At 32.9% G+C, this 21,360-nt stretch overlaps 2 protein-coding genes and 1 pseudogene across 17 annotated transcripts; 1 reads left to right on the forward strand and 2 right to left on the reverse strand.

Annotated features, from left to right (window-relative positions):
* The first annotated feature begins 1,782 nt into the window (after positions 1-1,782).
* On the forward strand, positions 1,783-8,720 carry LOC146897025 (inactive protein kinase SELMODRAFT_444075-like). 16 transcript variants are annotated; one of them, XM_085734479.1, is made up of 13 exons: positions 1,783-1,955; positions 2,302-2,483; positions 2,594-2,711; positions 2,936-3,239; positions 3,398-3,549; positions 3,637-3,731; positions 4,048-5,087; positions 5,379-5,539; positions 5,779-5,855; positions 6,207-6,354; positions 6,765-6,914; positions 7,379-7,625; positions 8,444-8,720. In XM_085734479.1, exons 4-13 carry the CDS (start codon positions 3,053-3,055, stop codon positions 8,482-8,484), a joined length of 2,298 nt encoding a protein of 765 aa, XP_085590605.1. In that variant the 5' UTR covers positions 1,783-1,955; positions 2,302-2,483; positions 2,594-2,711; positions 2,936-3,052; the 3' UTR covers positions 8,485-8,720. The 16 variants fall into 16 exon arrangements, with proteins under 16 accessions (XP_085590605.1, XP_085590611.1, XP_085590606.1 ...); XM_085734485.1 differs by having other exon boundaries at positions 3,048-3,239; XM_085734480.1 differs by having other exon boundaries at positions 2,302-2,365.
* Positions 8,721-11,929: 3,209 nt separating this feature from the next.
* LOC146897026 (RNA-binding (RRM/RBD/RNP motifs) family protein) lies at positions 11,930-19,095 on the reverse strand. Its single transcript, XM_085734499.1, has 10 exons — positions 17,820-19,095; positions 17,670-17,732; positions 15,713-15,794; positions 15,048-15,122; positions 14,750-14,816; positions 14,545-14,590; positions 14,211-14,317; positions 13,981-14,050; positions 12,387-12,469; positions 11,930-12,289 (listed from the first exon to the last, which is right to left on the reverse strand). Exons 1-10 carry the CDS (start codon positions 17,997-17,999, stop codon positions 12,256-12,258), a joined length of 807 nt encoding a protein of 268 aa, XP_085590625.1. The 5' UTR covers positions 18,000-19,095; the 3' UTR covers positions 11,930-12,255.
* On the reverse strand, positions 19,042-19,775 carry LOC146897027 (PRA1 family protein F3 pseudogene; annotated as a pseudogene).
* Positions 19,776-21,360: the final 1,585 nt, after the last annotated feature.

The raw sequence follows: 21,360 nt of genomic DNA on the forward strand, positions 1-21,360 counted from the left end.
CTATAGACTTATTTACTCCCTCCGGTCCTAAATATAAGCAAATTTGACTTTTTACATTCATTCAATTAATGATGTATGTGGTCCATAATATGAACCACATACATCATTAATTGAATGAACCTAAAAAGTGAAATTTGCTTATATTTAGGACCGGAGGGAGTATTAAGATCCCGCCCATGCAACCAAATTTTAAAACTTCTCAAAAATTAAGAAACTTGTCCTTATATATTTAAGAATTTATCCACTAAATTACAAAAAATTAGAAAGTTGATTGTAATGTTAAATTTGTTACTAATTGTTATATTAAGAAAAAAGTTAGAATCATACTTTTACTCAATTTTCCATAATAACCATTGGTGTGGTTTCACATATCTAACAACTTGTAAGATTTGAGGTTAAGATATAATGTTCAACTCGCTTAATTACGTGACGGATCAAAATCGAATGTAATCGTGGTCCTATAACTTCCGTCATGACCCAACACTTAAAAATGTGGTATGAAATCAAATATAACATGAAAATGTGTTTATACTTTATATAATAACCGATGAATATCCTTTTTCTCCTAAACCAAATTTACAGGGTTGAATATTTTGTTCAAATTAACAATTAGAAATTTAGAATTAACATATCAGATGGAATAGATGAATGTATGTCGACAAGAGTGCACACACATAGCTACCTTCTCTTCTACTTCTACTGCTCAGATTGAGTGGCACATCCGAAATTAAGATCAAAATATAAGGGCGTACTCATATCATAAATTCAAAACAGTCTTCGAAGGTGATTTTACTGCCCAAAAACAAAACTGATACTATACCAGCTGCTGCCACTGAGTCTGCAAATTTTCACCTTTACTTGTACAAAACCAAAGATGAACAGAATTGCCTTTTCCCTTCAAATTTATATGATTCTCAAAAAAGAAATTAACATTAAATTTTATTTTCCTTAAAAAAATTTAAAATTTATTTTTTTGAAATAAAATTAACATTAAAGTTAAAGGTTTAATTTATAAAATGTTAGTTTAAATATTCTTTTACACAACATGGATCAATTATAATCGTCAAATAACCCATTTGGGGTTGACTTGAGAACTTGAAGTGTGCTCCTCTCAAGATTTCAAGTTCGATTCTTCTTGATGGCAATTCAAGTGGGCTAAGTCGCGCAACTTGGGCTAGATCCTGAATTTAAAAAAAATTATTATAATCTTCAAATCATTAAAAATATTGACTTTAATTATAACTATTGTATTGATTTGTTTATGTAGTCGGTCACACTTATGCGATGTGTATTGATTGTTGTTGTATAACTATTTATAAAGACTAATGAGTAGTTAAGTAGTTCAACCGGTTGAAACCAATGTTAAAGAAGTTGAACCGACATGTTTAGACTGGAGAAAAATGAGAAAAATATGAATTTAACAACTCATTACCAACATTTAACATATAAAAAAAATATATTTATAATATCTCATATATGATTATTTGTGTTTTGTTAACCGTTTAAAACTTTTTACACAAACATTATCTCAAAGTGCATGTTTGGTATCTTGGATTTAATAAGGATGATTTATATTACAACTTTTGTTTTTTATATTATTGTACTATGACATATTTATTAAATTCTAATTTCTTAGAAAAATGTAATACTACAAAATTAAATAATACATTTTTTATTCAATTTAATATTTTTTTTAAACTTTCTCTCTCTTCATCCATCTCAATTGGTCATTCTCTCACCTCACTCATCAAAACAAAGCTCACACCTTTCTTCTTCATTCCTATAACTCATTTCTCATTCATTCAATAAACACTCTTTTCTCTTTCAGGGTCACCTTGTCTCTCATTAAAGTCTTCAACTTTCTTTCATTTTCTTTGACCCCTCATTTCCATAACCGTTTTCTCAAATACATACATTTTACCTGGAAATCAACATTAAACAACACAACAATAATTGTAAGCTAAATAACATAAACAATGTTGTTTGTTTCTTATTCTTTTTTGTTGTTTTATATCTTGTTTTTAAATATAAAAAATGAATGAATATAATAAAGAAAATGAAAGGTTTGATTTTTTTTGGATCTTATGCTTATTTTAACCAACCCCTTTTTTCCTCTTTTTGTTTTCTAGTCTCCAATGATGTATTTGACCTTCATTATCATTATTTTCATTATATCATAATTATATATATGTTTTTGCACATGTATGTAGTGTTATGCAATGTGCATTTACCTAACTTTGTAACATTATTACATTTTTTGTAATATATTTTTGTAATATAGTTTGATTTGGAACTGTGCAGGGTGGAAAATTTGATGATGAAGTTTGATAGAGCTACAAAGCTAAATGAACCTATAAATGATCATGTGAGGGTTGATTGTGTTGTTTCCTGTTGAAATAGAAAGCATAGGGTCCCAAGATACTATTTGTGTATAGCAAATTTGGAATTATTGGTGGATTTTTCCTTCTAAGTTGCTTTTTTAGGTACTAGAGCCAAGCTAGTTGGATCCAAATCACACACACAAAACTTTACCTTTTTTGAAGATGTTTCTTTTCAACTGTTTTGACTTGGCTTTGTGATTTGAAACTTGAAGGCAGGCACAAAAAGCAAAGCTAGTGAAATGATGAAAGGGTGAGAAGGTGCATTTTGAACTTCAAGGGGGGCTGCTACTACTTGTGTGAAAACATCTTGCTTTCTGAGCCACAAAAAGGGTATCTGATTCTTCACTTGTTTATTTGATACTACTTTAGGAATGTACTTGTTAGAGAATCAGTCTTATGTTTGTGATAAAAATAAAGGAACAAGATTCTGTGAACGTTGGAGAAAGTTTTTTTAAACTTGTGAGAGTTTGTGATAAATATGGTTTGAATTTGGTTACAAGACTTTATTATACAATTATAAGCATGTTGATGATAAATGTTAATTGTACTTGTAGGGTAAGCTAAGGGTATTGAAAGTCTTCTTGTGGAGCATATATCTATCATACATGGTCTTTGAGACTTGAATTGAGAGTTAGTTTTGAGCAAGGTAGTTTTTGTGGCATTCAGTGACGATGAGTCGAGAGCAGCAAAAGAGGGGGAAGCAAGAGAAAGGTTGTGATGGTGCTGAGAAGGTCATTGTTGCTGTTAAGGCATCGACAAAGGAAATTCCGAAGACAGCTCTTGTTTGGTCACTGACTCATGTTGTTCAACCTGGTGATTGCATTACACTTCTAGTGGTTGTTCCTTCACAAAATTCAGGTGATTCCTTCTTTTGGTTTTATGCTTCTTTTCTTGTTATCTTGTTTGTGTAAACTATTTTACATTGTCAATGTATACAAATTAAACTCTCTTGTTTTTTCTAGTGGCAAATTTTAATGTAAACATATGTAATTGACAGTTTTTCTACTATTGTACAGGTAGAAAATGGGGTTTTCCAAGATTTGCTGGTGACTGTGCCGGTGGTATTAAGAAGTATCCTCCAGGAACAATTTTAGAGCAGAAGAGTGATATCACCGATTCTTGCTCTCAGATGATCCTTCAGCTCCATGATGTCTATGATCCAAATAAGGTTAGTAGCCTTGGTTTTGGTGTGTAAAAGGTTCATGCAAATTGATTGATGAAGATACTAATCCTCATTTTAAACCTTTTCGAACAGATAAATGTCAGGATTAAAATTGTTTCCGGATCACCTTGTGGATCAGTGGCTGCAGAAGCCAAGAAAGGACAAGCTAGTTGGGTTGTATTAGACAAGTAATAGTCACTCTTATCTTTTCCCTATTGTTACCTATGGATTGAAGGCGTGTTCAGTGTTTGATACATGTCAGTGTGTAACACTGACACATGTTACATTCATTTTTTCATTTCTTAAGTTAGTACTGAAACTTGATCATGTCAGTGTCTTAATTTACTTTGATGTCTTAAATTACTTTTATGTTAGTTTCTGTGTCATTATCGTGTCCGGTTGGCATGTCTATATCAGTGCTTTATAGATTACAGCTATAATACTTGATCATAGATTATAATTCAGTTTGTGATTTGTTGAAATTTGGTGTTGCTTTCTTTTCAGACATCTCAAACCTGAGGAGAAGAAATGCATGGAAGAGCTGCAGTGTAACATTGTTGTTATGAAGCGTGCTCAACCGAAAGTACTTCGCTTGAACTTGATTGGACCAAAAAAGAAGGAAGTTGAAGAAGCATGTTCATCACCTTCTGTGCAAGGCGATATGCTTGAAAAGCAAACCAAAAATAAGATTGATTCTTTAGTAGATTCTATCAAAGGACCAAATGTTACTCCAACTAGCAGCCCTGAGTTAGGTACACCATTCACTACTACTACTGAGGCCGGTACTTCATCAGCTTCAAGCTCTGATCCTGGAACATCACCGTTCTTTATCTCAATGAATGGTGAATCGAAGAAAGAGGAAACCATCAAGGAAAGTCAAGAACTTTGTGATACTAATTCAGACACAGAAAGTGAAAGTCTGTCCACATCTTCTGCTAGCTTTAGATACCAGCCGTGGATCACGGAATTGCTTTTACATCAACAATCATCTCAACGCAACGAGGAAAGATCAGAGCCATATCACGGTATGCCTCAAGCAACTACAACCAAAGCCTTGCTAGAAAAGTTTTCTAGGCTTGATAGAGGAGCTGAAATTGAAATGTCGGCAGCATATAGAAAGGACTCGGATTTTAGTGGTAATTTAAGAGAAGCAATAGCATTATCAGGAAATGCTCCACTTGGTCCACCTCCATTGTGTTCAATATGTCAACACAAGGCACCTGTATTTGGAAAACCTCCTAGGTGGTTCAGCTATGCTGAGTTGGAACTCGCTACCGGTGGATTTTCACAAGCTAACTTCTTGGCAGAAGGAGGGTATGGTTCTGTTCACCGAGGGGTTCTACCAGAAGGACAGGTCATTGCTGTCAAGCAACATAAATTGGCTAGTTCTCAAGGCGATGTTGAGTTTTGCTCCGAGGTAGAAGTTCTGAGCTGTGCTCAGCACCGAAATGTTGTTATGCTGATTGGATTCTGTATAGAGGATAAGAGAAGGTTACTGGTTTACGAGTACATATGCAATGGATCATTGGATTCACATTTATATGGTGATTTATCTTTCTCTCAATACTAAATTATCTCATGATAGAATTATATATTTTTAAATTTTTCTTGAATAAAGACACTCATCATGCAATTTTAATATAGTTCATTATCTGTCAAGGTTTTTTTGTTTTTCATATTTCTAACCGTCATTAAACAATTGGAAAATGGGATTAAAGTAGAGTATGCTAATATCATTATATTCTCCATGATACATTTGGTGATTGTTATATGATATTTGAAGCACTTTACTGTCACTCGATTGTATATTGATCTAATGCTTTTACATATTTCAGGGCGGCAAAGGGATCCATTAGAATGGTCCGCACGGCAGAAAATTGCTGTTGGAGCTGCTCGTGGGTTAAGGTATCTTCATGAAGAATGCAGAGTAGGTTGTATCATCCACCGTGACATGAGGCCAAACAATATTCTCATAACTCATGATTTTGAACCTCTGGTACGTTAGTTCTCTGCCTCTTTTTGCCAATAAAAAACACCATTATCATTAGTTCACTATTGCATATTCATCTGTCTAAATTTCGTTCAATAAAAAAAATCTATTAATTTAAGTGGATGTGGACATATTTTAAGTTTACTTACCAAAAGATGAAGGCTGTGAATCTGAAGTGTGTTTCGAGGTGCATCAAATGTGTACTTCATTTTCTAACAGTATTGAATTGTGCTAAAATATGCAAGGTTGGTGATTTTGGACTGGCAAGGTGGCAGCCTGATGGAGACATGGGTGTGGATACTAGAGTAATTGGAACATTTGGGTACGTTTTATATCGATCTTGATTCTGTTTCATTGCCAAACTTGTGAGTGCGGTATGAGATTACAACCAAGAATGCGCAGACACTTCAAAATAATAACCCTCTCAATTACAGATTATGTTAGATACATCTAATTGTATTTAAATTTTTCAAAATTTTATGTTTTGAACTTTTTTAAATAATAACTATCTCAGATACGGATATGTGATTTGTGTTTTTATATTTATGTTAAATTAGTATTGTGTAATGTATTATAACTGTGACATGTCCTATATAATAATGTATAACATGTCTGTGACATGTTGTATACATGCTTCTTAAATTGCAACTAAACTGTTGTATTGTATGTGTAGGTATTTGGCTCCTGAATATGCTCAAAGTGGCCAAATCACTGAAAAAGCTGATGTTTATTCCTTTGGGGTGGTACTGGTGGAGCTTGTTACTGGTAGAAAAGCTGTTGATCTCACCAGGCCCAAGGGACAACAGTGCCTTGCTGAGTGGGTAAGTTAAGACTTAAGAGTATGATAAAATGATATTATATAGTAACTTGTTATGATATTTAATTAATTGTGTTATGTTGGTACTATTTCTAGACTCAAAGAGTAACATGACACAACAATTGAAAACAAAAGTGGTTGAATATGTTCATGCTTAGCCTTGACTAAGGCCCTGTTTGGATAAACAACTTGTTTAAATACTTATAACAAAAACACTTATCATATAAGTGTTCATGGATAAGCAATTTCAATAACATAAGATAAAATAAAGTCAAATTGTTTTAATATAAGTTATAAGTTGTTTTCATAAGCTATCTTGGATCACAACTTCACAAGTGCTTATGCTAGCAGATAAACTCAAATAAGTCAATCTAAAAAGGCCTAATTGTGTTTAAATATTTGGATATTAAACAGGCACGACCACTATTAGAAGAATATGCTATTGACGAACTGATTGACCCAAGGCTGGGAGGTCACTATTTAGAACATGAGGTCTATTGCATGCTTCATGCTGCTTCATTATGCATAAGAAGAGATCCTCATTCTAGACCACGGATGTCACAGGTAAACAAAGTTCTCAACATATTATTTTTGGTGTGGCAACTTTGTTTGCTTTAAAGCATTAACAATTGCATAGTTCTTTCAACTTTATCTAAATGGTAAGATAGACTTCTTAGTTCTTACGGAGTGAGTCAATGGGAAAGGGTTAACTGCATATCATATCTTGTTGAGAAGGATTATAAATTGGACCACTTTTTTTTTTTTGGGTGAATAGGTTGGACCACTTCTACTTTCCTAAATTTTTTTAGATCTGATATTTCTAATAGTACAAGAATTTAATTATCATGTGCTGACAATGTATTTTTCTTACACAGACATCCAATCATATCTCACTGTGTAGATGTTTGTGCACAGATTTTTAAATTATAGCGTTATGACACTGTCGGTGTATAATTTTAAATTTACGATATAATATGCTAATTGCCGAATGCTAACTGCTTTGGTATACTTGCGGTTGTTTATTGAAGGTTCTCCGAATTCTAGAGGGCGATATGGTGATGGACGCAAATTACATTTCAACTCCTGGCTATGATGTTGGAAACAGGAGTGGTCGCCTTTGGTCAGAGCCACTCCAGAGGCAGCACCATTACAGCGGTCCCCTCTTAGAAGATTCATTAGAGTCATCATTCAGTGGAAATCTATCTCTTGACAAGTACAAACCTGCTTCCTATTGGGATAGGAATAGGGACAAGCCAAGAAGGGCATCATGTGAAGGTGATACTTGAAGTGATTGATCTTGAAAAATGAGTTCTCGTTATGCTAAATATATTTGTGTTACCCTCCTGATTTTTTATGTTTTCTTTCTACTTTTTCCATTAGGAAGTATCGGTGCTACATAGGTATCTGTCTATAGCAGAGTGAAAGTTGTATAAGTATATATAGAAGCTTTTGATTTTGTTTAGAGAAATTATGTAAAACAAGTGCTTCAATGAACTTAATTGATTACACTTGAGAGATTTCTATGATCTACAAATGGATGAAATTGAAATAGCTTATTGTAAGGTGGTCCAACTCTCTCTCCAATTGTTGTATATGCATGAACTTGCATGTGATGAGAAGCAAACAAACATGTGAGTGATGATGATTGTCTTCTGAACTAGAAAACAATGAAAATGATAACACATACCACAGTTACCTTTAAACATTAATGTAGTGTAAAATCAGAGATGTCAATTTTTTCTTTCTTTTTGAATTTTCAACTTCTGAAGCATTTAAGATCAAATTTAAACACCAAGTTGGCTGATGTTGACAATGTCATATCTTTTTTTGAATTCTTGATTTCTGTAGCATGTAAAAGAGACTTTATTGGTTAAGTATAAATAAACATTTTGTTGGTTGGGTGATGATGACAGGGCTTGGAGGTTAAGACATAATAGTAGTAACGCAATTGAGAACATGTCATGTGTGTGTCTTGTTTCTCTGTTCTGTTTTGGCAAGTTATTATGTAAACAAAGTAACATCACACTTTATCCTGAGGACAACTTGGTCTGAATCTTGTCCATACATTTATATCTATCTTTTGCTCATTGCAGATCAACATCAACAAAAATATTTGCAGAACCTACAGCTATGATTCCTCCGGTATTGTTTGCGAATCATGGAAAATAACGGTCTATTCAATTTGTGCTAAGCAATAGTGCTATTTTGCTTACGTAATTGTTATTTGACAACACTTCGTACTAAATAGAGTATCGCAAAAAATAATGTTTTCTTCAAATTCTGTTATACATGCTATGAGCACTGCTAATTAACAATACTGATTTATAGCAATTTTAAATTAATATAAGCATGCCGTCACTCTTCATGGAATTATAAATCTCTTTTGACCTCTCAAGTTTTTTCATTACCCAGCCTTGAACCAAGGACCTCAAGGTTGAGGCATATACCTCCTCATGAGATTATAAATGTTTTATGGGTAAGAAAAACAGATTTTAACTTATATAAGAAATCTAAAAAAAATTGTTTACAAAATTAACTTTTTGTTAGTTTAGGGAATAAAGATTTTTAAGTTGTTTGATGATTAAATACTATATAATTTTTTATGTAATTGTAATTTTCCATGATCAGAGAACAATATAATTTAATCATAAAAAAACTTAAAAATCTGTCTCCTGAACAATATAATTTTTATGTTGCTTAGCAATCAAAGAACACAAAGTAAGAATTACTTTTTTCAGGTCAGGAGGAACCCAAATGCAAAACCTTGCATTCATGAGCATGATCAACAATGGCCACAATATTTTTTTCTTTTTGTTCGTAGACGAAGTGGTAAATACTACTGAAACTCACACACGCAACTGTGAGATTTTGGATTCGAATCCGCTTGAAGGCGTCTAACCTAACAATTTCGACATTGCCTGTTGAATTAGTCTTTACAGACCAATAACCACAACTTATTAACACTAATATTAGTTCATTGGAACCGATTATTTCTTATGTTGAGCCGTTTGAAGAAAATTTCCGCGTACATATTTTGAATTAGACAGATATAAGAGCTGAGCAGTAACTCTAAAACTACTTACCTCATCAAAAGCTAAAACCAAAAAACCATTTCTATAACAAGTTTGGAAGTGAGGCACTGCTTATACATGAACTTCAATATGCCAAAAAATGATAGACATCGAGATAATCATCAATAAGAAAATAAAAACAATGAAGATGATCTTTTTTTTTTTGGTCAAGTGAAGAGGATCTTTTAACTACATGAAAGAAAAGAATATATATATTTGAAAAATGTTATGCCAGAGGAGAAAATGAAACAAAGTTGTGTATTTCTAACCATCAAATCCTACTATATGTAGAATCAAATGAAAAAGTAGACATATAGGATCTGTTGTTGACATGCGCCCTATGGCCATTATGAAACAAATATAAGTTTACATGTTGTAGAGGTCATTCATATCTAGGAAGTGAATATCCTCAAATGACATGGTGTGTAGCACTTTTGAATTCTGCATAATATATTTTTCAAATTGAAACTCAAGTCCCCAACCTTTGTAACCTCTATGGCAAGATGTTTTAAGCTGCGATGAAAGACATTTTGGAACAAATTGGTGGATCCTTCAAACTTTCGTCGCCCAACTCGGCTTGATCTGCACCCTATCAACAATTCACGTATTTCTTTGTTTTTGAATTATAAAATACATGGAATTATACTTAAAAAAGAAAAGAATCACAAACAAACAAAACCTAAGTGTTAAAGTTTGGGGCAATATTCAAGCATTTCTAGCAACCAATTCCACCTATTAGGCCAATATTCATAGCCAAATTTTAGCTCAATGTTGGTCAGATTATGAAACATGGGAAACTTAATACACCAGGACCGTTTGCTCTGCATAGATTACACAAGACATAATAATATTAGAAATGTATAGAATGAATGATTAAATCGTATTATTAACAAACCATAATTTATTTAGGAATATGATATATTCATACCAATTGTACATATAGACTCTCCACATTACAAACGAAAGTAATCGGAAATCTTTAATAATTTTTTTTGGCTCTAATCAAATTAGGCAAGGCCTTAAACTTTTCTTCCTTTGGAAGAACAGAATGCAATATATGTAAATATATTATTTGCAAATCTTCTAAAATAGGACAGCATAATAGATGTTTCACAAGATGTCCATGACGGATATAGACTTTGTTTAAATGGAGAGTTTTGAGAAGATGTAAATCCACTTGATGAGAAAGATCTTTCACCCTTAGCCGTTCCAATTTAATAACCTTAAGCGTCTTAAAATTAAGAATGCTAAGGCATAATTCAATGGCAATGCTGATGTTAAGGTTCTCAATTCCTCGTTGCATGGAAAAGTTAAAATAAATCTATTGACATCGTATGGATCACAACAGGTGTTGTTGACACATTTGAAGTGAAACAAAAGGATCGACGGTATGATGTTTCGTGAGAACATTGCCGTGTACACATATTTAAATGGAGAGTTTTGAGAAGATGTAAATCCACTTGATGAGAAAGATCTTTCACCCTTAGCCGTTCCAATTTAATAACCTTAAGCGTCTTAAAATTAAGAATGCTAAGGCATAATTCAATGGCAATGCTGATGTTAAGGTTCTCAATTCCTCGTTGCATGGAAAAGTTAAAATAAATCTATTGACATCGTATGGATCACAACAGGTGTTGTTGACACATTTGAAGTGAAACAAAAGGATCGACAGTATGATGTTTCGTGAGAACATTGCCGTGTACACATAATTTTGAAAGGAGAAGAAGTCTTTGAAGGTTTTGTCCTCAAAGTCGAGAGATAGGACTGAAGACCATACCGACTTCCACCTTGTTGAGAGGATGCTTGTGGTGGCCGTGTGTTTGGTAGGAAGAAAAGAGATAATGTGACATAATTGTAATCTATTATTTTTATTTAATTTTTTATATGTTTCTTCACTCATAGGAAGTAATCATATTCAAGGGGTGTTCAACACTAACTATTGATACTTCTCCCAATCAAATTCAAATCTTGATTCACCATATTGTGGTAGTTTAGCCTTTTCAGCTACACTCAACCCACGTTGATATTATATATTTATTTATTTATTTTACATGTGTATGTTATTTGATATTAGTATGATAGATTGTTTGTTCGTTTTTCTCTTAAAGACTACAATTGAGCCAATGAAGGTTGACTCTATTGGTAAGAAGATAACTCCCCCACAATGTCATGGGTTCAATTCACACTGCCAATGTAAAGACCTTGATAGGTGATCTGCAAGTAGCTCTAAGCATTTTTTTAGCATTGAAACCTACTCTGACCCTGATTAGCAAACAAAAGTCGAAACCCAAATTACCTAAACTTTTTCTCATAAAAAAAGACCATTGTTGACATTCTTGATGGTGAAGACTACGATCGAAGTTTTAGACAAAATTATATCTTTAGTAATGTTATTCTTATTTTAATTGCTACATTTTTAATTGAAAATAGAATTAAGATTAGCTTGGATTTAACTCTTAGGGGTTGATTGGTGGGGAAGACTTGGACCTTTGTGCTTCTCTTTAGATCTTTGAACACAGTACTGTTACTATTTACATACATCGATTCACAATCTTAAATAGTGATGTTGAGAAAATATATAGACAAACTTGTTTTCGTACGATAGAACAAATTGTTTACTAAAGATTGTGTTGCTCTTGCTGCTGAAAAATTGCCCTCAATTGATTCTAACAGATTACATGGTTCAGACATAACTGTCTGCTGTACTCATTTTGTAAATTGCAAATGGTACATCTTACCAACCTTTCTATAAATTGCAACAACTCAGAGGGAACACAATATTTCCTTTTATATCGAACCCAAATTATCCAGAAATGGTCTAGCTCCAATTTATTCTATCGCTTCTTCCTCATTCTAGACCTTGCATATCTAGAGAGCACAACCAAGGAAAGAAGAGAGTTAGAAATGTGAAGTATCCAACATAACTGACAAAAAAATCGATAAAACCCATTAGTTTAGAAAATACTCTATGTGCATGCCACCCCGATCTGATGATGGAAGTGAGCTTCCCTGAAGCTCCTCCATGACCTTAACAGCTTGATCAATTTCCTGTCGAAAGAAGAAAGGTTGATAAGATCATTGATAAATGAGCGAAAATTCAGGTCAATTGTTATTTGATAAATTTGGTACACTTAGTTATACTTCAAGTGACAGCATTGAAAAGGCAGGGGTATACTAGGTAATCGCAACCAAGAGAGAAGGTTGGACAAGATCTTGTTTCTTTTAAATAAATGCTGAATGGAACAGAAATGGAAAAAAAATCAACTAAAAAGTAATATCAAATAACCATGTCCAATCCAACGGAGGTAAGCGTATTCCACATTCTTATAATTTTAATTAACAGTCGATTGTACAGGAATCATGAGACAATAGTAACATAGTACAAGGTTGTCCAATTGATATTTTTTTGCACCTAGTGATGGTCAGATTTTGTTCCACTATACAATTATTGTCAGCTGAAGTTGTACAGCTATACTTTCCAGATAAATTTCATACCACGAACTGATGTGTGCCAATATGAAAATCAAAATTCCCGAAAAATGTTTTAAACTTATGACACAACTCAAAGAGTACGATCAAATATCATGTATTATGTTATATTTTTTTTTTATAATATTTTATACTTAAAAGTAGAGTTTTTTTTAAAAGAGCCCAGCACATCATTCTAAAGAAAAGAGTAACCGAAGAACTCATGGAAAAGAATAGGGCCAAAGATTTAATGTTGTAACCCTCAAATTGTTAATGGTTAACTCCATAATTTCCACTCTCCCCCTTTCCTATCTGACATTCACACACAATGTATGAATATTATACATGTCTACCTATTCTACCAATGATGCCAATAGTCATTGAAATATGTAATGATTAACATCAGTTAACAGAGCTTAAAGTGAAGCCTAATATTGTACCAATGATGCCTATTATATGATCATTAAAATTAAAAGATATGAGCTACTTGATAATAACTTTCAAGTTTTCAATACAACATTGAATTTTGTCATAAAGGTGTCCGATAAAAAGTTTTTTTTAACAGTGCAGCAGTACCTAAGTATTACATCAATGTAATATGATTCCCAGTCCTACTGCATATATAGACATGATCACATGACACCGAGTGTCATACCGGAACACTTCAACCAATTAATAATGTTATGTAGGATGCAAAGTTGACTAATCTCGTGGTTGAATTCCAAGTTCATATAAATTACATCAAGCTTAAAAGCAATTTATGCAAATAAAAATTGATACTTTATCTTATTGTTTTAACTTAACAGATAATATATAATTTAAAATGCATGAAAATATTCCTTGTTAGATAACATACAGTGTCCAAATTATTTAAAAATTTCTGTTATGATGATAAAGATCTAATGATCCAATGGGCCTGGTTGGTTAATTTTGTATCCTACAATAAGTATATTGGTTAATCTAAGTCATAAAGTTTGACGCCTAGTGTCTTTTGTCTGCGTGTGTCTATGTGTGTGTGTGTGTGCGCGCGCGCGCGCGCGTGTGTGTGGTGTCTGCTGGTGCTTTATAACCAGCAAGAACAGTTGAGTTACCTCAAAATCAGCAAATGCTACAGGCATTCCTCCTTTAGAACGCATTTTGACCAAGTTGAATCCAGCATACCTGGAAAAATGGATTGAAGACATCAAGTTTGATAATTAAAATCAATTAGATGATGAACAATGTAGGATTTAGATTTAACAAGAACAGGCAGGTTGAATGCTTTTCCAATTTCAGAGGTCCTTGGCAAATCCATGAATAAAAAATAGAAGCAGCAACTCACGCAGATAAAGCTTGCTTTAATTCATCCTCAGTGCAATTTGGACCAAGATTTGCAATAAAAAGAGTGGAACATGGTCCTCCATCACCACCACCCTTTCCATGTTGCGCCTGCAGCCGATTTGAAAACATCATAATATACATATGACATAAGTACTTAAGGGGAGAGTGAAAAGAAATATTTTACAAACTATACAATATTCATTTTATATTTTTGAAATTAAACTATACAATCTAACATATCACACAAGATTATTGAATATTTTATGTCTTCTACAAATGCAAAGAGATAAAGAGTTCCAATTTCCAACATATTGCTAATGCTGGGTTTCACTTACCCTTGCCACAGGTACATGATTGTCAGAACCAACAACTGCATCACCACTGCACACAATCAGAAAATATTATATTCTCAGTGAACCAATTGAAAATTTTGAAAACTAGTGTATTTTTATCATTCATTTTTCGTTTATGCTAACAATTTGCATAATTTTGAATTTTTTAGGTATGGAAAACAGTATTAAAATTAATTGCATTCTCAACCTTTGTGTGGTTGCTATATCGCCATGGTTGCTGCCATTTTCTGATGGTTCATCAGGGTCACTTTCACCTAAATGTGAAAACATGTGCATGTGAGCAACAAAAATAAGAGGGGAAAGAATGTGAAACCAAGCTACCTTTTCCTACTTAAATTCTAATATAACCCACCAAATTGAAAGGGACAAATAGGTATGGATGTTTTATAGAGTCAACAATAAAATAGTAGCAAGCCATATCATCATAGTCATTCAGAATAAATAATGTCTATGCCACCTTGAACTTGTAATGAAAGAAACTTTACCATCATCACTTGACGATCCCTGAACATTGGCCTCCCCCTTTGACCTTTTGTCTATAACCACGTAAGCTCCACCACCTATGCATGCAAAATAAAACCACTAATTATCCTGGAAAAACCGTAAAATTATATATTAGTTTGGAAAAGCTTATTTACTTTTAGCAACTAATATCAGCTTATCTTTGTCAAAGCATTTGTGTAAGTTCTTGGATTAAGCTTATAAAGTAGTTTAACTTTATCACATGTCTGTAAGTAGTTTTCAGTTTACTTCAATAAGATGTCCCAGACTGCTTATGAAAACAACTTACACTTTATAAGAACAGAGTTTAACTTAATTTCATCAATGATTACAGAAACAACTAATACATAATCAGTTTTATGATTAGTGTTTATTCAATATGTGTTGGATTAAGTTGTTTACCCGAACATAGTATAAAACACATTGAATGTCTCCATAATTCATCAAAATAAATAATAAATAAATTGGCGAGAATGGAAGAAAAATAATTTGAAGGAAAAAAAGGAATATGGAATAAAAGTGAAAACAAGATGATATCTAAATTCTATATATGCATTATAGCTTGAAAGTTGATACTCTCATGTCTTCCATTCCTCGTATATTTTTTTTTTTTCATATTCATCCTACCAATCATGCATAACATATATACCTGGTTTTCGCTTCCTCCTAGAGTTTGACCTGGCAAGTTCAATATGTAAAACAGATCCAGATTGAGGATCAAATTTCACACCCTGACAATAAAAAAGATATATTAGATCGAAGATCAACTTCTATAAATTCTAAACATTTCCTCTTTTATCTATCAAACTACTACATTTGAATAACAAATTTGAAACATATATGATCCACTATAACTCCTAGGACTTCCTTCAGAGTATGTGTCAAGTGAAGTCACTAAAATTAACATATTCTGATGAGATGCACTTCAAAGCTTCTTCAATATCACTTTAGGAAGCATTTTGTTAAAAGGTTTAATTGAATGTTAATTTAATGAGCAATTTCAGAGAGACTAATTAAGTGCTCATTCATAAGTGGTTTCAAAAGAGCTTATTGAAAATACTCCCTACGTCACTAAATATAAGCACCCATTTGACAAAAAAAAAACTGTCCCTAAATATAAGCCCATTTTCAAATTACTAGATACATTTATTTTTTCTTTTCCAAATAAACCCCAAACTAATACCAACAAGTGTCTTGGAATATGAAAAGTCAAGATTAACTTTATACAAAAACAAAGGGTATTTTAGGTACATTTATACATATAATGGACAAATTAACTATACTACTAATTTTTCTTAATAAGATTCAAATATGCAATAGGTACTTATATTTAGGGACAGATGGAGTAACATGAAAACAGCTAATAGACAATAAACATGTCGTAGGCTATTTTTTTTCAGTAAATCTAAACAAGTAAAAGCCCGATTTGATCTTTGAAATTATAGGATCGTATCAACTTCGCCATCCATTATCAATGTTTTAAAATGATCCCTAGAATCATAAAATGTCAATCTAGATCTTCTCTCCATCTGGATATGTTATCAAATGCGTTCCTGATATTACTCACTTAATCTCAAACGTATCCCCGATATTATCAACTTAATGTCAACAAATGCCAACAACTGGACGAATCTGACTAACATTTACAATTTCACGATCCGTTTGGAATATTGTTAATGCTGGGGACCATGTTGATATAGTCCTACAATTTAAGCGACCAAATTAGATATTTACTCATGTCTAAGAACTAATAAAGTCGTGTCCACCATTTCAGTGATTCTCTTAGGCTCTGTTTAGCAAGGCCAGTTTTTTGAGTTTATAGCTTATAACTTGTAAGTTCATATAACCAAAATAGACTTGTTTGTTTGGCAACAATTTTTTCTCACAAGCTTATAGCCTTTTTTTTTTTTGTCAAGTAACCTAGGCTTATCCACTCTTAAGGTGAATAAGTGGAGAATCCGGGGTTCGAACCCCGGCGCTTGCATATACTCCCTCCGTTGCCAATTATAAGCAAATTTGACTTTTTAGGTTCATTCAATTAATGATGTATGCAGTTCATAATATGGACCATATACATCATTAATTGAATGAATCTAAAAAATCAAATTTGCTTAAAATTGGCAACGGAGGGAGTATAATGCAATGCTCCTACCAATTGAGCTATGCTCACGGGACCATGAGCTTATAGCTTTTTAATTAGAAGCTTATAGCATTTTTTATAAGCTATTTCAAGTAGCTTATAGCTTACAACTTATCATTTTTTCATCTCAAATTTTACAACTGTTATCTTAATAAAAAATATATAAATATTCATTAAAAAGATTTTTTTATGTCATTTCATATTTTTCATATCATTCAACCGTTAATTTTAAAACACTACGAATTCAACCTTCTAGCTTTTCTGCTATAAGCTATCCACTATAAGTTGATCAACTATCACCTGGCTATCGGAGAAAATGGTATCAAAACTTTCACTCCAAGGAACAATAATCAAAACTATCGGAGATAATCATAATTTCATAAAACTAAAGCTATCTAATATCTTCAACTTAATCCCTAACTGTCAATGTTCATCACCGATTTCAATATTTGAAACTAATACTCACATTTAGGGAGTGCAACGCTTGCATTGCTGCTTGATGATTGAAAAACGTAGCAAAAGCAACAACCTGAAAATAAAATCGAAATTTCAATTATCACATTCAAATTTCATAAGTTTCAATCTCCGTTGAAACTGCAACACTGAAATTGCGCACCTGATTAGCACGGCCCGTATACTTTAGTTGACAAGAATCAAAACCGGGACGGCGGCGGAAGAGGTTGTGAATCTCACGCGCTTTCACGTCATCTGGGAGACCGGAGACGAAGAGTGTGTTGATGTTGCTCCGTTCGTCTGGTTGGTAGTGGTAATACTGATCGAATTGTTGCATAGCCATTCCGAGGGTTGCGTCGGTGAGGATGAAAGGGTGAGGTCCGTCGTGCGTGGCAGTGATGACGGTGGCCGGAGATGGAGTTTGAGAGTGAGTGACTCCGGTTAGGTCTAGTTTTGTAAATGAAACGAAATTCTTGTGTTCGGTGTGTATGCGTAATGCGTCGTTTATCGGTTTTTTTTGAGTTAACAAGCACTTGATTGAGAAATTTTTGAGAGAGACTAAATTAAAATGAGAAATGATATTTGTACAACATTATTATAATTTTTGCGACAACTTCCTTTCTTTTCCTTCTTGTATTTACATTATGTTTTTATTTTTTCTTTATTGTTTTAGTTTTTTTTGTTAATATCTACTTTTCTTTGCAAATTGATGATTATTCTAAAAGTTGTCATAAAAAATTAAAATAATTCTTCAAATAACACATCTCATTTAAAAATAATTCTTCAAATAACACATCTCATTTAAAATAGGTCAAATATCTCTTTTGGTTGTTAAGTTTGACAAAAATACGAGCTTAGTAAGTTTTTAAAGTTTCAAATAGGTCATTTAAGTTGTTAATTTATTACACCTATTTGAAGTTTTTAAATTTCAAATAGGTCTTTAAAAGGATAACGGTACATTAAATTAACAACTTAAATGATTTATTTGAAACTTAAAAGACTAATCTAATATTTCTTTCAAACTTAAGGGACTAAATGATGTATTTGACCTTTAAAATATTAATAAAATCAAGGATTAATTTGATAATCATTTTCAAAGACATGAATCATTTTAGTAATTATCACCACATATACTTATATTTAGAGACCTAAGGAACCAACAATGAATTGGTTTAAGTGCTAAGAGATTTGGTCCTCTCAAACATTTTGGTGCTAAGAGATTCCAACTCTTACGTATAGAAGATGAAAGGGAGACCATCTTACGTGTCCCACATGTAACCTTAAAAAAAGACGTAGATAAAAGTTTAAAAAATTACATTATCAACTAATCAAAATTAATCTCTTTACATAAATACATTCAATCTTAACAAATTTGAACCCAAATGTCTAGTGATTTATCAAAAATTACATATTAAAATCTTAGATGTTATAGTAATTTCGTCAAACTCGCCGTAACTTTAAACATGCACCAATCATTTTTATTTTACCCAATCCACACACAACAAAAATGAAAAAAAAATGACGATTGAAACAAATGAAAAAAGATTAATAAACTAATTAACATAGTAGATCAAAATCAAGAAGCAACAGAAACAATAACTTCTTCTTCTTCCTCAAAGAACAAATCCTCTGTCTTCCTAAACACACCATGTGCCACCACAACAACAATGGCAACACTAACCGCAACAACAATATTAACAGTAGCTTGCGTAAGAAGCAACAAAGCCACTGTAACAAACGCCATGATAACAACCACAATTCGATCATCAACAAGCCGACCCCATAAAATCACCGGCTGATCACGAAGAAAGTAGAAGAACAACCACGCCGCCATGAGGATAACGAAAACAATGAGAGAGTAAGGATGCCATAAAAGGCTCAGAAACAAAATCAAAAGCATCACCATAGTGTAGTTCATGCGGAAGTATGAGATGTTGACACGAACTCGGGATATTGCTTCCGGTACACCGGTGGGGATACCTAGTGACCGGATATCGAACATGGTTTTCCATGGTCGACGAGTTCCTAAGCCGGCTTTGATTCGTTGTTTGCCACGTGTTATGTATTCAAGTTTTGGTGGTGTTGGTGAGGTTGGGATTGTGCCGTAGTTAGTTGTCATGGTGGTGGAAACAACCAATGCAAAAATTGTAATGTAAATGGAATTAGGAATGAAATGGTTACTACTTAGTAGAGTTTAATAATTATAGGAGCAATTGGGTCCTACGATTTTGTGAGTTTGCTTATGTTTTATTTTATTTTTTACTATTATATATGAATGAGTGTATTATTATGGATTTCGAAGGATGGGATGTGGATATGGTAATAATTAGAGTTTTTGATTTGGTTTTTGCTATTGGATTTGCATTTCTTTTTGTGAGTTAGATAGGTAGATGTTTGATATGTTTGTTTCCAAACGAGTGAAGACATTCATAGTATAAGTTTTTGTTGTCGAATTTGGAAGGTGGTTGGTGTTGCTTTCTTCCTTGGTTGTAATGTTGAACCTATTTCATGAGAGGAGAAAACTCTTGCACTTCAATAGTTTGTTACTTTAGTTAATCAAAAAAAAATAAAAAAAATTGATGTGTTTTTGTTGAGTTTTCCTTGCACAAAGCTTTGGCCATGTGAGTGGTTTTTTCTAATGCAAATCTTTGGATTTAAGATTTGCACCCACATAATCCACTTGGGTTTGTAGCGTTGGCTTGAGACTTTGGGGTGTGTTCGAGGCTTCAGACTCGATTCTTCCCAATGTCAATTTTGGTGGACAGTTTGACTTCTTCGGAAAAAAAAAATGATTTGAACCTACACATGTGATCACGGGCTTGCAAGTTTTTTAAATCCTTGTGATAGACATTAATATTTTTTCCTTTCACTTGCTCATATGTTTAGTTTCTTTGAAGGCAAACAAATGAAGATGCCATGCTTAGCTGGGATGGCCGCAAATTTATCTGCCTTTTAGAATTTTTGCAACAATCCTACATGTAGTAACTCTCTTATTATTTATGAAATTACATAGTCTTACTTTTGTAAAAAAAAAAAAAAACCGTTTTAATACAAATTTCCCTTTTGAATTTTAGGTTTTAAGATTGAGCCCTACTTACTATTACAAATTACTCTTGTCGGTTCAATCTATAATAAATCTGATTCAAATTGAATTAAAGACATCAACTTTTATTGACTTAAATAATAGTATCAGAATGTTTACTAAATTAGATCATGTACATTCTCAAACTTACTATTATTCTATCATCATGTGCCAAGAAAGTAGAGGTGAAAAACAACATGAGTAATTATCGGGTATCAATTTAGTAACCCATGTTTCATGTCAAACAGGTTGTGGTTTTAGTATTTGTTTTTCTGTAAACGACAGAGAGTAGAAGTAGTAAGATGATTTGTCAAAAAAAAAAAAAGTAGTAAGATGATTGGATAGTGGGATACAAAAACTCATCTTTGCTTTATTTCATCTCTTGAAAGGATCCCACACTTTGCAACTAACCACACTACATATTGTAGTGACAGCAGATCATAGCTCGAGAGTCGAGAATCTTAAGGCAAGTGAGAGCATATGCCTTAAACCCCACCTTCATCTCCCATTCCCTATTCAAAAACAGCAATAGTAGTGAATGTTTAGTGTGTGTTTGGTTTGAAGTTCAGGGTCGGACCTTGAGGTGTGCAAATAACTTAATGGAGTTGGGACTTCCCAAGGT

Source organism: Medicago sativa, chromosome 8 (genome assembly GCF_051527215.1).
Source record: "Medicago sativa cultivar Bolivia chromosome 8, Bolivia_mono, whole genome shotgun sequence".
Lineage (NCBI taxonomy): Eukaryota > Viridiplantae > Streptophyta > Magnoliopsida > Fabales > Fabaceae > Medicago > Medicago sativa.

What these genes read in the sequence shown, in the direction of transcription:
- LOC146897025 (XM_085734479.1), top strand. Translation starts at nt 3,053, where the DNA reads ATGAGTCGAGAGCAGCAAAAGAGGGGGAAGCAAGAGAAAGGTTGTGAT. An exon ending in AGTTGGGTTGTATTAGACAA is followed by an intron (nt 3,732 to 4,047) that starts GTAATAGTCACT and finishes CTTTCTTTTCAG; the next exon opens with ACATCTCAAACCTGAGGAGA. An exon ending in ATTGGATTCACATTTATATG is followed by an intron (nt 5,088 to 5,378) that starts GTGATTTATCTT and finishes TACATATTTCAG; the next exon opens with GGCGGCAAAGGGATCCATTA.
- LOC146897026 (XM_085734499.1), bottom strand. Translation starts at nt 17,999, where the DNA reads ATGGCTATGCAACAATTCGATCAGTATTACCACTACCAACCAGACGAA. An exon ending in ATACGGGCCGTGCTAATCAG is followed by an intron (nt 17,733 to 17,819) that starts GTGCGCAATTTC and finishes TTTTATTTTCAG; the next exon opens with GTTGTTGCTTTTGCTACGTT. An exon ending in TAGGAGGAAGCGAAAACCAG is followed by an intron (nt 15,123 to 15,712) that starts GTATATATGTTA and finishes TTGCATGCATAG; the next exon opens with GTGGTGGAGCTTACGTGGTT.